The sequence below is a fragment of the Artemia franciscana genome, chromosome 2 (genome assembly GCF_032884065.1).
Source record: "Artemia franciscana chromosome 2, ASM3288406v1, whole genome shotgun sequence".
Classification (NCBI taxonomy): Eukaryota; Metazoa; Arthropoda; class Branchiopoda; order Anostraca; family Artemiidae; genus Artemia; species Artemia franciscana.
In genome coordinates, this window is record NC_088864.1 from 27712270 (window position 1) to 27727602 (window position 15333).

Consider the following 15333-nt stretch of genomic DNA (forward strand, 5'->3'; position numbering starts at 1 on the left):
GATACATTCCAATTTCCATATCTGGAATAACGGGAATATTGAATTTCTTTTGATGCAGGAGTATATATTTTTTAAACTTAAAACTCCTTTTCTAGAGTTTCTGTTACTATGGCAAGAGTCACATTTACTTGCCATGGATTGTTTGATGATAAACGATTTGAAAATTCGACAAACAAGATGAAAAAGAAAGTAAGCTTGCGGAGACCTAACTTAAAGCGGTCTGTAACAAATTGAAGTTAATCCATAACAAAGAAACACAGATGGACTGCTGATAAAGGATGAAATATTCAGTCAATGAAATTATTCAACAAGATGAAGGGAGTAACTGTTCTGAGGACAGATCTGTACCTAGAGCAATTAATACAGTTCCTCAAATGAAGGTTACAACTTCGGGCACGAATCTAGATTGTGATAAACTCAGGGCTTCCCTTTGGCTTGCAGATATTCCATGCTCTTTTGAAGAATCTGTGTTTTCTTCGCAAATACAAATAGCTTTACATTAGATGGACCTTAATTACGTTACTTTGAGTTGAGTCGACATAACATTAAAGGCTATACGCAAATGAAATTTCATTTCATTTGCTTGTGGGTAAAAAGAATCCTCTCTCCTGTCAAATAGTTTTACATGACTAGCTTATAATATTCAACTATTTTGAAGCTCAACCTCACAAGCATTTACTACTACACAGTGGCGTCGCTGAGGGGGGAGAGGCAGGTGCCACCAAATAATTTGGAGAAAAAATTAATAAGTAACTTTAAAACTGTTGCTTTGCTCGTTTTAAGTTTTAACTCCGTTCTTTGCTTTCAGTAGATTTTTTTAAAAATTAATATATCCTTGTTTCTGATATAAAACAAACGCAAAAAACTGGGTCCATTACACTTCCTCATATGTTGCACATTGATATTTATACAAGCATACCGGCTTCAAAACCTTACGATCAAGTAAACAGGTAAGCCTAGTTAATGACAAAATAGCGAAAATGTACTATAGTTCCTTTTTCGCCACGTTAGTTCAGGTCAAGATTATCTTGTTTTAAAACATTCAAAAATGGATATGAATAGGCTTTAACCTCTACATCTGCCTATTGGATGGAAATGGAATCACTAAAAAACAAGATATCATTGAAAACAAGGAATTTTCTCATTGAAAAACATGAAAAGAAATCATCGAAAAAGAAAATGAGACTTAGCACTTTTTATAACAATATTCATACTGTAGCTAGATAGGTTAAATCGGTTGCAGTTTAGTAATAAAAGTTAGTAGGGGCAAGGGATCAGCTCCAGGGGTCACTTCCGTGTTTTAATTTTTTACTTCCAGCATTTGAATCAAAATTTAAATATAACTCCAAATTCTCTTATTTTGTAATTGAAACGCCTAATGAGCGCTGATAACGTCCTGTTCCTTACATTTTGGATCCACATACTAACCTATAAATGTAGAGCAGCCTCTATGTACAATACCATGCTGATTTCTCACTATTTTTACTTTTCAAAATATTTCTTTTAACCAGCTAAAAAAAAATTGCCATAAATGTGCCGAAGATTATTACTTTTATTAAAAGTATTTCACGTAACGCCAGCACTACTTATGTGACATTTATCTCTGCATCAGCATGATGTGCGAAATGTCAGTTGTAAGTGGGATAAAGTCAACCCGAACAATATATGCATATTTTTCTCACAATTTAGAAATTTTTGCTTACAAATAAGAGGTGCCAACCCTTACTCTTTATCTATTGTTATCAGTTTTAATATAAAGTACTAGCAGACCCGTCTTTGCTTGGAGAAGGAATTTTAGACAAAGTGTATTCAATACCCCCCCCCTGGAAATGTATACTTCCCATACCTTGATCTACACAATAAAAAGGAATTTGTAATTTCTTTAGATCTTATTTTTTTAACAAAGATACGAAAGGGAAGGTGAATTTGCAACTCTATGTGTCAATTTTTCCATCCCTGGCAAGTTTTAATCAATGTTAGCTTTCTACCACAATGCTCAACGAGTGAGTTATTAATTCACACATATTTTCGAGTATTTTAACTTAAAAAGACGGTCACTATTTTAAATTTAAGGACAATTTCCAGAGGGATTCTCCATAGAGGAGAGTTTCTGCAGGGTTGGCGATAATTTCTCCACCAAGTTTTTTTCATTGGGCAGCATGCTTTTTTGTAATTTTTTATTTAATCAAAAATTAAAAAAAAAGCTCAGTTTTTGGGTGCCAAGTTGCCATGATTGCCGGATAAAATCCAATTTATAAAGATCAATTAAATATAAAAAATTAGTTAATAAATGAGCCCATAATTAGCCCTCCACGATGCCCATATGTCCGGCCCAGCCTTTCCGTTCCAAACATGTCACCCAAATTGCGCTTTTAGAGCACCATGTGGCATCTTAAGACGACCTTACCGAGTCTAGTATATAAAAAAAGATTAAATATAAGAATTATGTCTTATGAGTCCTTAAACAGCTCTTTATGATATTTCAATGCCTCAATAACGAAGAAGAAAAACAAGAGGACATATAACTGCTGCCCATGAAAAAAGTAATTGTTCTTGTTGTTCAATGAAGGGGGTTGTATTTTTCCCAATAGACTAACAGGAGAAAATTCGGAACAGAATCGTCAGAGTCTTCAGACATCTTTAAAGCACATTTAAGCTTGTGCTTTTCAGAAGATTTCTTACACCACTTTCCCCACCGTTGGTTTTAGAGGAAAGGGGTTGAAGGGACAATCGTCCCGGGAGAAGTAATTTTAGGGGCAAAAATTTGAAATTTTGAACGTTTATAATCATTTAGTAGTTTTTAACATTTTATCTACTTAAAATAAAGGTATAAAGTTTATATTAACAGACTATTCAGGTAGCTAAGAAATAAACTTACCTCCATAGTCAGAATTGTATCCTGAATCCAAATTTAACAAGGATTATCGTCGGAAATGAGCTTTACCTCTCTCTCTCTCTCTTTATATATATATATATATATATATATATATATATATATATATATATATATATATATATATATATATATATTCCAATTCAGGGTATATATTTGCACATAAGGAAGGGGGTTAAGTTCATTTCTGATGCCAATGAATGTTAGATTTGGACTCAAAATGTAATTCTGACTATAGAGGTAAGTTTGAAATTCACCTCCACCCCCTTAATGCACAAATATATACCCAGAAATAATATATATAGGGGTGGAGTTTAAGTTTATTTCCGACACAAAGGCATATTAAATTTGGATTCGGGAAGAAATTCTGGCTATAGAGGTAAGTTTATTTCTTAGCTACCTGAATATTCCGTTAATATAAACCTCACCCAAATAAAGTAGAGGTCATAGTTGGCAGTAAATTACTTAGCTAGTGTTACACTTATATAATAATACCGAAAATGCTTTCCCCTGAAGGATAGGCTATGCCCATTAACTATCCGGGTGTGGACCCCCCTCCCCCCATAAAAATCCTGGAGCTACGCCCCTGCTACTACGAGTAGTTTTCTTAAAAATCAGATCATTATAAACAGAGTGCAAGGAAACCCATTGTTTCAAGCTTTGCTAAGAATTCATGGAAAGTGCTAGATAGACATACCTGTTTTCAAGTAGCAGAAGTACAACATTTTTACAGTAGCATTTATTCAAAAGCTCATTTTCAGGGTTTCTTACTGAGATTTTTGATAACTCTGCTGCAGTATTAAGCTTCTTTAAGAAAAAGGTCAGTAAGGGTCGTAATTATTTTTATGTAATGTAATACAATGACATTGAAATAAAAAAAAAAAATGACAACGCCATTATCTTCTTTGGCTTACAAATGACTGTACTACAAAAATTAAGCACAGCATATCTCTTGGTTTTTGATAGGGAATTAATTAATTTTACAAGAATCAATATACTCAAAACTATATCCAGACCATGAATTATCAGAGGCAACGCTATAGCGTTGCCTATAGTTAAGGCCATATGGCTCCAATGTTTTATTTTTTTCCCAGACGCCCTTCATATGGAAGGGGTGTTCGTGTAAACTTCGAAGAGGGCTCACTCAATTGAAAATCGGAAGTTATAGTGCCCTTTTTAAGAACAAAAGTGATTGGAGCTCCCCCCCTCCCACACCCTTTTTTTCCCAAATGCATCTGGTACAAATTTTGAGATAGCCATTTTGTTAAAAATGGTTCAAAGATCAGATAACAAAAACTCTGGTGTAAACAAGAACCCCCAGGCCCCGAGGGTAGGCGTTGTAGGTTATTCCCTGGGACATATATAGTTCTTATGGAAGGGATACTCGCATAAACTTCAGAGAGGGCTCACTTGGGCAGAAATTGAAAGTTCTAGTTCACTTTTTAAGAGTCAAAAGAGATCAGAGGGAAAGCTGCTCCCCATACCCTTTTTTCCCCAAATCCATCCAATAAAGATTTGGGATAGCCATTTTGTTAAAAATAGTTCAAACACTAGATAAGAAAAACTCTAGGACCGATACAAACCCTCAGAGCCTGGGGGCAAGTGTTTAAACTTATGCCCTGGGGCATATAAGGTTTTTATGTAATGGTTGGATGTATGAACTTCAGATATAGCTCATTTGATGGAAATTAAAAGTTCTAGTTGCCTTTTTATGAGTCCACAAAAACTCCAACCAAAAACTCCAGGGATAATATAGCCCCCGAGAACCTAGGGGAAAGTGTCATAAACTATGCCCCGGAGGCATATAAGGTTTTACGGAAGGGACGGTTGTATAAGCTATGGAGTGGGCACATTCGATCGAAATCGGAATTTACAGAGCTCTTTTTAAGAGTCAAGAGTGACCGGAGTGCAACTAGACCCCCCCCCTCCAGGCCAAGTTTCCCCAGATGCATCCGTTCAAAATTTTGAGATAGCCATTTTGTTCAAAATAGTTTAAAGATCAAATGAACTCAGGGTTCAACACAGCCCCGCAGAGCACGGGGGAGGTGTTGTAATTTATGCCTTGGGGGCAGATAAGGTTTTATGTAACGGGTGGTCGTATAAATCAGAGGTGGCTCATTTGATGGAAAATTGAAAGTTTTAGTAACTTTTTTAAGAGTCATCAACAGTAATCAACGGGCATACATCGCCTCCTCAAACACTCTTTTCCCAAATGTATCCAATTAGAATTTTGAGGTAGTCGTTTTGTTTGAAATAGTCTAAAGATCAGAAGACAAAACCTTTGGGGTCAACATACCCTCCTCAAAAAACTCGGAGAAGGGTATTAACTTATGCCTGGGGCACATAATGTTTTTATGGAAAAGTCATTCGTATAAACTTCGAAGGTGACTCAAATGATTAGAAATTGTAAGTCCCAGTTCCCTTTTTAGGAGTCAAAAGTAATCCAATGGCAACTATCCTCTCACCACCAACCCTAAGGCCATCAGACTCCGATATAATTTTTTGTTTCCACAGAGGCACTTCATATTGAAGGGATGGTTGGATAAACTTCAGAGGGGGCTCATTTGATCGAGAATTATAGTGTCCCTTTTAGGAGTCAAAAAGAGATTGGAGGGCAAATAATCCCCACGCCCTTTTTTCCTAAAATAAATCCAATAAAAATTTGAAAATAGCTAAAAGATCAGATCAGATAACAAAAACCCAGGGGTCAACACAAACCCCCAGGGCCTGGGGACAGGCATTGTGAGCTATGCCTTGGGGGCATATATGGTTCTTTTGGGAAGGCTACTCGTATAAACTTCAGAAAGGGTGCATTTGATAGGAAATTGAAAATTCTAGTTCACTTTTTAAGAGATCAGAGGCCAACTAGCCCCCCATACCCTTTTTACCCAAACCCATGTGATAAAAATTTTGAGATGGTCATTTTATTGAAAATAGTTAAATCATCAGATAACAAAGACCCCAGGGTCAACTCAACCCCCACATCCCAGTGGCAAGTGCTTTAAGGTATGCCCAAGGGACATATAAGGTTTTTATGAAAGGTGCAATGGTATAAACTTCGGATGTAACTCATTTGATTGGAAATTGAAAGTCCCAGTTATAGTTTAAGAGTCAAAAGTGATCAGAGATCATCTATCATCGCTCCCCTCATACAAACCCTCTTTTCCTTAAACACATCCAATGAATTTGATATAGGCATTTTCTTTTAATCAGACCAACTATCAGATAACGAAAGCTTTGGGATCAAAATACCCTCCCAGAAATGGGGGGAATTAAGGGTTGTAATTTGTGCCCCAGGACATTTAAGGTTTGATGGAAGAGGCGTCAAATTAACTTCAGAGGGAACTCAAATAATTAGAAATTCAAAGCTCTAGTTCCCTTATTAAGAGTCAAAAGTGATCTGATGGCAACTAGGCCTGCCCCACTAACCCTTTTACCCCCGAATGCGACCAATCGAATTTTTTATATAGCCATTTTGTTCGAAATAGACCAAAAATCACGTAACAAAACTCCAAGAATAACACAACCTTCCCCCCCCCAGAACCTGAGAGCAAGTGTTTTAGTTACCTCCCTGGGCATATAGCCTAAAGTTTTTATGGAAGTAATGGTAGCATAAACTTCGAAGAAGACTCATTAATCAGAATTTCTAGAGCCATTTTTAAGTCAAAAGTGATCGTAGTACAACTAAACCCCCCCTCCCCACCCTGCAAGGCACTTTTCCCCCCAAATGCTTCCGATCAAAATAAGTTTAAAGATAAAATAACAAAACTCCAGGGTTGACACAACACCTCAGAGCTTAGGGGCAAGTGTCTTAAGTTATGCAACAAAGGCATATAAGGTTTTTATGTAAGGAGTGGTTGTACAAATTTCAGATTTGGATTATTTGATTAAAAAACTGAAAGTTCTAGTTACCGTTTTAAGAGTTAAGAGTGAAAAGAGGGCATCCACCCGACTAGATGTATCTTTAGCAACAGTATGGTTGAAATGGCAATAATATTTTCAGAATTGCCTTTCTGGTTAAGGCTATTCTGAAAATATTTTTTATCCCCCAGGTCTCATGACTAGTACTACTACTACTAACAACTAACTGCAGTACAAGGCTACCTGAGGCTATCACAGCTCTGTGTGCTCCTTCTACATCCCAATCTATTCAAAGCCTCCCTCTTTAAAACCTCTCAAGAAATTCCCATTTTCTTTCAATTCTTTCTTGCAGCATCCTCCCACTCTATCTACAGACAACCTGATTTTCAGTTGGTTGACAATGACAATATTTTGCAATCTGTCATTTTTCTTGACCTTTCTCTCATTATGGCACTAGACAGCAGGATTGAACCACAATATTTTTATACATTATACAAGTTTCTACATTGCAACATTTCATACCATTTACCTTATTTATCTTTTTGCCTTTTTAAACAAACCTTGGATGTATTTCAGGAGCACTTATTTAGGAGGGGGAATTGCTGCCCCATGGGTTTTGAAAAATATCTTTCTTTTCCACTTTAATTAAAAAATTAGAATAGAACAAAATCCCCCCCCCCCAATTTCAAAGAATAGCCTTTTTATATCTTCATAAAGAATTGGAAAGAATCCTTGTCCCCCCTACTCTACATTTTTGGGAACTGATACAACTTCTATTGTTATTTGATCATGTAATACATGTATTTGTTCTTTATCATTAACATAATTACAATTCAAAATGGGCATTATTTTCTCCAGTGCATAGGTATTATTTGACAAAGATGCGCACAGCTGAGTTTTAACATAAGAAGGTATTTATAGACAAGTATTATACTAAAACAAGTCATTTTTTTTGCCAAAAATTAAGGTTTCACACAAGTAAGTGTTCTTTAACAAACAGACCACTTGCCTAAGGATTGTTCTTGTATGCACCTTTGATACCAATTATTTGATACCATTAATGGACAAAAAACATGTTTTTTTATCTGCACATTAGAGCAAAATACAAAAGTTATGTGCAAGAAATAAAACCAGAAGAATTGACTACCTGGTCTCAAGATCCTGAATAGAATTTGACCTGTTATGTGAATAGTCAATCATCTCTGAGAAAAGAAGAGCAAATATACTTGAGCTGACTTCCTGTTTTCCTTTGCTGATAGGCTTATCAAAAATCGTTTGCTTCAATTTGCTTCCCATGATTTATTCTTAGAACCTGAAGAAGATTAATACTTTAATTTAATAGCAATAAAAAAGGGAAACTAATTTAAAACAAACTAATCTAAACTTCATTTGGGTTAAAAAGCCTAAATAACATATTAGATTGTGAAAGAAATGTTTTTCTAGCTGCCAAAGTATTTAACAGCACAGAGAAAACAACCTGTTTTTTGAACAGTGTCTTTTTTGTCATAACATCAAAAAGAACAAAAAGGAAGCCACAATGCTAACCATGGTTTACACATATACGCTACCAAAATATCAGTGGGGCTACTGCGCCCCCAAACCCTCAGATGTTTTATCTAATGTAAAAATAATGTAAAAATATTATCTGACTACACTACATGTCAAGCCTAAATATTAAACTAGATAATGTTTTATTCCAAGGTCCTTGAACAAAATCTTACTAGTAGGATATGTGGCTATGCATACCATGGTCAAACCCACACCTTGGTATGAAGTGATTAAGGCCAAAAAAAATGCAGGGTAAAGGCATCAATGATTTGACAGTGCAATTTTGGAACCACTTACGAAATTGTCCTTCAAAACAGGATAACTCTACTTAGTCATGACTAGGAACACCATCTCTTGAAGTCTTCATTATATTTTGGCAATGCAAAACGTGGACACTATATCCAATACACCCAGATAAGTAAAGAATGCTCAATTCAATCAGTCTCTTGTTTTTGACACAAAATGAGCCCCCGGCAATTTTTTAGCTATGTAATATTCAAACTGTCATTACTAGGCTATTTTCCGACAAAAAAACGTTGGGGTCAGCATCAATGCATCAACATACATCTGATCTTCTCTAAAATATAGCCATATCGTCTTTTTCTCAATAAAATTCAGTTAAAATCGCAGCTGATATTATATTGACAAAACTATGTTCCAAGTGTTGAAAATTCTTGTCTGATGTAGTGGAATACCAGACTGACTAAAAATGTTCTTTCAGCCAAATCCAAATGTAAATATTAGTTTCTATTATGAAATTCAGTTCATTTGATATCTTGTAGTAACCTTGTTGAAATTTTCAACAGACAGCAATGGGCCCTGTTGACATATAGGTGATTCTATCAAAACTTTAATGAACATGTAAAACAGATGAGAAACAATTGGTGTCAAAATCCAAGAGCCCTCTAACGAAAACATGGTCATCAAATTTATGGGTGATTTCTCAACAACAAGAGGTTTGATGATAATTATTTGTGTTAATATTTCACATGAAAGAGGCTTTTTTTTATTGTAGTTTTACTTATTTGATGCTAGATTTTTCTATCATCTGAGGAACTGCTGCTTGACCTCATACTATGTTCATAATTTTAAGCATTTTACATGGTTGATCACAACACCCTAATTCATTTATCACTGAAAAAATTTGAAGTGTACCCTCTCTTAGTAAATTTTATACATGTTTTCATTACAATATATCACAAGCTGTAAAACACAAAATATTCCCTCTGAACCCCTCCCTAATTAGCATAAATTCTTATCCCATCCAAAATGCTTATGAAACATGTTAAACACCATGGTGTCACAAATGCCTAATAGTATTAAGTAGGACATTCATATTTCAAGAATTCTGGACTTTCAGACAAAGGACAGTCAACACTAAAAATTTTTTTTAAGTGGACTAAACTTGTAGATTAATTTTGAAATGGTCAAATGTTGACAACAATTTAACTGAGAACAACAAAGAAATCTTCGCTGGACCATTAAAGCTGAGAGAAAGTGGGCCATCCCAGATAGCGTTTATAAAGAGGCATATATCCCACTATGATATCACACATTATATTATAGAGACCTAGATCACACAATTACACTCTATATGATTATCGAATTTTGTCCTTATACCTGAGGCATTTTTTTCAGTTTTCGCTTCCATTATCTGAATAGTATTTATACATTTACACACTTAAAAAAGTTGAGGAGAAACAAAGAATAAAAAGAATAAGTGAAACAAATAAAAAAGAAAAAGAATAGGCATGTCAAATCCACAAGGATCTGCCCACAAGCATTCCCCAAGTATTTTGACACATGTCAAATTGGGTTCTGACTTGTGTCAAAAACAGGTAGCTTTTTCATTCTGTCGAATTTGTAGATGAAGATGCTCCAATTTGAGAAAATTAGAATTTTGAACCCTGCTCTGAAAAAAACTTAAAACTTCTAATCAAACAATTAGATTCATAGATATTTTTTTTACATACTGAAACCCTTTTCAAACCAAAATTGTTTAAATTAAGCCTTCTGGAGTAGAAAGTGATTCTTTTTTTTACAAAAACTGTCAGATCATTTGTACCTTTACCCTATATTCAACTAGGTAGATATGAAGTAAAATCTGGTTATAGCATAAATGCTCCAACAGGATAAACCAAGATTAGAGTATTGAAAGCTACTCTGATAACTGTAGTCAACCATGGTTCTGAAGTCTAGGTACTCAAAAACAAAGCAGAGGAGGATTTGCTAGATGTTTTCTCAAGAAATTGCCCACAGATTGTTTTTGGTACATGTTAGACTGACTGTATCTCTAACAGTATAATGTAAAAAAGTATTATTCAATCATACCTTCAAGTGCTATAATGAGAGAAAGGCTGAGAAAAATAGCGGATTGCAAAATATTGTCATTGTCAACCAACTGAAAATCAGGTTGCCTACAAATGGGGTGGGAGGATGTTGCAAGGAAGGATTTAAGGAAAAGAGAGGGGCTTTGAATAGATTGGGATGAAGAAGAAGCACATAGATCTGTGAAGGCCTCAGGTGGCTTTGTACTGCAGTGAGTTACTAGTAGTGGTCATGAGACTTGGGGAATGCATAAAGGCTATTCTGAAAAAATTGTTGCCATTTCAACCATTCTTTTGCTAAATATACATATAATTTGGCATTTTTTAATTTAATAAAAGAGCTAGAATAGAGTACTTTAGCAACAATGAATAAACTCAAAATCCAAAGCCCAGAGCAACTATAAGCATGTCACATGGCCAGGACAGTCATGTATTGGGGGATGTCCACTCTCTAAATGTTTTTGGACACTCAGTAAAAACAATGAGTTGGTATAATTGTGTTGCAAAGTGTCACAATTTTCTAAGGCAGCCAAAATATTCTGATTGGTTAAATAAAGACTGCAAGAATACTGACATGTCATCTACAGAAATCTTTTGCTTGGTTGATAAATGCAGCAGTAAACTAACTCCTCCTGTAAACTTACACATGGTGCCACAGTTTTATAGTTGGTTAAATAAAGAGCATCAAAATAGTGACACAACATATAATGAAATCTTATCCTCAGATGGTAAATACAGGGGTTTTGATGATATTTGCAGTGATTTTATGTATTGTATTCAAATTGGACTTTATGCTAATTATTGATTAGAAATAGTCAGTAAAAACCCTCTCTCCCCCCCCAACACACACATTTTCAGTGGTTGTGGTTGTAGCCTGTAGCTACTATGAGGGGGAATGGTAAGAAGGACAATGCCATTTTCTTTTGTTATGTTCACACCATTTAGTGAAATATATGACTCATGATTATCCAGGATCAGCAGCTTCTTTTGCTCAGGTGAGACACATGGATGCTTCACAGAATGCTGCAAGTAATCCCAGAACAAGTCTTGTGATATCCACCCAGACATGTTTGCCCCAGCAGCCAACCCATCAGAACTTCCATTTAGCATGTGGGGCTTGCACTTTTTTCTTGGAAAGACAAAATAAGGTGGTAAGAAATTTCTACTTGAAGCAACTGTTCCAATCATTGTAATTAGAGTGCCTCTTTTGGCTGAAGTAACCTTGCCTACTATTTTTCTACCTTTCTCTGCAAAGACTTGAGGGGGCTTATGTGCTGTTGTCACACCTGTTTTGTCTACATTATAGATATCAGATGCAGTGAATTTGCTTTTTTCAAGAGTACAAATTTCCAAAAAACTGGTTTGCATTGTACAAGTTGAAGCTGGTTGCCTCTGTTTTCCTCAGCAATAATGTTGGGCTTTGTGATCAAAAGTGATACATCCATTCTTTCCTAGTCTTTGCATTGTCAATTGATGCCTGAGGTACTTTTTTGTTGTTTGCCAAAACATATTGATAAGCAACTTTTCTTGCTCCAGGTCAGTCAGACCATAGCACATGTTTGAAGCCATAATCAAGTAAATCGCCAAAAGTAGCTTCTTCATTAGGAGAAAAAACAGCAACAAAGCAATGCTTTCTCAACAGGCAGGCCAAAAGCTTCTGATCCTTCCTCAAATTCTTGTAGTCACTATAATGCCATCGTAATGTTGCTTTGGGAATGCCAAACATAGCAGCAGCCTTCCAGACACTTTGGTCTTCACACACTTTATTAAGGGCTTGTCAAGTATGTTCTTCCAATTCAGCTCTCTGTTCTACAGCATCCTTTATATGTGCTTCCATCTGACTCCTAGGGACCCTTGGCACTTTGGGACAATCATTGATCTTTCCCAGGAAAAAATATTAGATTGAGAACTGAACCAGTTTTTACAAGCAGTTACTTGAAAAATGCTATAGTACATAGTGAGCCAGTGGCCCACTATGTACCAGTTCATACTGGCTCAGTATACAACACCCACCCTCTAGTCATCAAAACCAAATCTGATGAAATTGGTGCACTGAAAAAATAAATGATGGCAGTACTTACAATGTCTTATCAACAATGATTTGAACAAGCCAATAAGCACTTTTCTAGGGTTAATCAGCACAGAGATACATGAAAAAGTATGGGCACAAAATATTTTTCTGGGGTGCAGCAAAAACTTTCAAGAGAGTTTGAAAACAAACAAAGATTGTAACGTACCTTCAAAAGTTGATAAGGAAGCCAACCACCTTGTAAACTATATCATATGGCTGAGGGAACTTGTTTCCACTTAAATAGATGGCAGTTAAGTTCAATGGCCCACTATGTAACAATGCCTAGCATGGACTACTTACTAAACCAAATATAGATGAAAAATGACAACTAAAAAAGGTAAGAACCATCAAAATCAGCAAACTTTTTCTATAGCCTAGGGTTATGCCTCTATCTTGGCATTAGCCAGAGAAGACACAGCTAAACTGAATGCAATCCTTGAAAATAGCCTAGCCACCTCTCAACTAGCTACAATAACAAAAAAGAGAGATAAGAAACTTCTTGAAAGTGTCCAGCAGTATACCACCACAATACCATAAAACCTGCAAACCCTCCCTTACCATGAGAGACTTACTGCATTAAAAATTCCAACCTACCTATACCTACAGTAGAAAAAGAGGTTATGTCATTATAGCATTTAAACACCTACAAGCCAATCCTACTTCAAGTCTAACCCTAACCAGAGAATCAAGTAAAACTCTTAGAAAAAAACTAGAAAACTCTGGTAAAATTCTAGTTTAGTGACTTCTTGCTATCTCAGAAAGGAGTTAGGTTAGGAAAATGAAACTTTCAGGGATGGGTCTACAGGCAAAAGTATGTCCCAGGAAGGTATTTTGAAGTACTTACCTCTACCCTCTCTCCCTCTAGATGGTCCTGACCTTTAAAATATGAGTGTTGTAAAAGTGAAACCTTGCAAAATAGATCTTCTTCTTGAATTAAGTACAACAAAATTCAGCTTCACAACTTTGCTCAATCCCAATTTATAAAGTTTTAAAGATATGCAAATACATTTCCTAAATTAAAAAAAAAATTGATATGGCTCAGAATTCTACTCAAATAATAGGAATTGCATTTTCAGAATTAAAGGCAGAGAAAAAGCAGCAGTAAAATTCTAGTTAATTAACTTCTTGCTATCTCAGTAAGGGTTTAGGTTAGGAAAATGAAACTTTCAGGGATGGGTCTACAGGCTAAAGTATGTCCTGGGAAGGTATTTTAAGGTACTTACCTCCACTCCTTCTCCCTCTAGAGGGCCCTGACCTTTAAAAATGTTATAAAAGTGAAACCTTGCAAAATAGATCTTCTGCTTAATTGAACTACAACAAAATTGTTTTCAGCTTCATAACTTTGCTCAATTCCATTTTATAAGGTTTTAAAGATATGCAAATACATTTTCTAAATTAAAAAAAAAAAACAACATTGATATGGCTCAAAATTCTACTCAAATAACAGGAATTGCATTTTCAGAACTAAAGGCAGAGAAAAAGCAACTAGTAACTGAAAATTAAGGTAAAATGTTGTTTTGTCAAAATTTCAATAGGTATAGACCTGTCATGTAGGCAAATTTCAGGGCCCTCTAGAGGGAGAAGGAGTAGAGGTGGGTGCTTTAAAATACCTTCCTGGGACATACTTTAGCCTGTAGACCCATCCCTGAAAGTTTCATTTTCCTAACCTTAACCCTTTCTGAGATAGCAAGAAGTCAATTAACTAGAATTTTACCAAAGCAGCTGGTAACTGAAAATTAAGTTAAAATGTTGTTTCATCAAAATTTCAATAGCCTGGGTGTCATGTAGGCAACTTTCAGGGCCCTCTAGAGGGAGGAGTGGACATGGGCACTTTAAAATACCTCCCTGGGATATACTTTACCCTGTATACCCATCCCCAAAGGTTTCATTTTCCAAACCTAACCCCTTTCCAAGATAACAAGAAGTCACTAAACTAGAATTTTACCAAAACTCCTAATTGCAGAGTGCAGTTACTTTTTCTCTAACCTTACTTTGGAACTTTTTAGGTAATCAAACCATCTAATCTCAATTCTCAAACCCTTGATTCATTCAAACAAGATGTGAACAAGGACGGGCCTAATTTTGATACTTTAAATTTCCTGCCTCTTTTTATGTTGTTGTTGTTGTTGTTGTGAGAGGGATGATGGAGCATACAGAATTGACTCTCTTCACTCCAGATACGCTGGTTTCATATGCTATTGCACTGTTGTTGTTTTGCCTCCAATCTAAAAAAAAGAAAAAAAAATCATTTTTCATCGCATACACGCAAATTTTGCCATAAACTGTTAGGCCTAGTCCTGATTGACATCACTCAGCCTGCCAGCGGTAGGGCTACCTAGAGCCTGTTGATAATGTCTTTATTAAGGTGATACTGTGTTGCCACACTTGGTAAATTTACTAAATCTAGTAAAAACAGACCTGAGTTAGTAAATTTAGTAAATCAAGGTCAAATTTAATAAATTTTTGAAATTTAGTAAGTTTTCTAGTAAATTTGCCAGAAATACGAAAAAAACTGTTTAAAGATTTGTGTGCCAAGTTTTATTCTGTTTTACAAAATTTGAACATTTTTCTCTGTCTAAGCTGATATTTTTTATTCTGTGGCTTCAGTTTCAGTCCCTTCCAGCTTTTCATCA

At 35.6% G+C, this 15333-nt stretch overlaps 1 protein-coding gene across 7 annotated transcripts in view; it reads right to left on the reverse strand.

Annotated features, from left to right (window-relative positions):
* Nucleotides 1–15063, reverse strand: part of LOC136039495 (trafficking protein particle complex subunit 5-like) — a 29659-nt gene extending 14596 nt beyond the window's left edge. Inside the window, exons 1-2 of one of the 7 annotated variants that reach the window (XM_065723315.1) lie at nucleotides 14964–15063; nucleotides 7902–8066 (exon numbers count right to left, since the gene is read on the reverse strand). In XM_065723315.1, the coding sequence (XP_065579387.1) occupies nucleotides 7902–8050 (149 nt within the window). In that variant the 5' untranslated portion in view covers nucleotides 8051–8066; nucleotides 14964–15063. Of the gene's footprint in view, nucleotides 1–7901; nucleotides 8067–12866; nucleotides 13035–13544; nucleotides 13568–14686; nucleotides 14921–14963 lie in introns of those variants that run through there. The other 6 variants (XM_065723332.1, XM_065723324.1, XM_065723287.1 and 3 more) reach the window with 6 other exon arrangements.
* Between the last annotated feature and the right edge of the window lie 270 nt (nucleotides 15064–15333).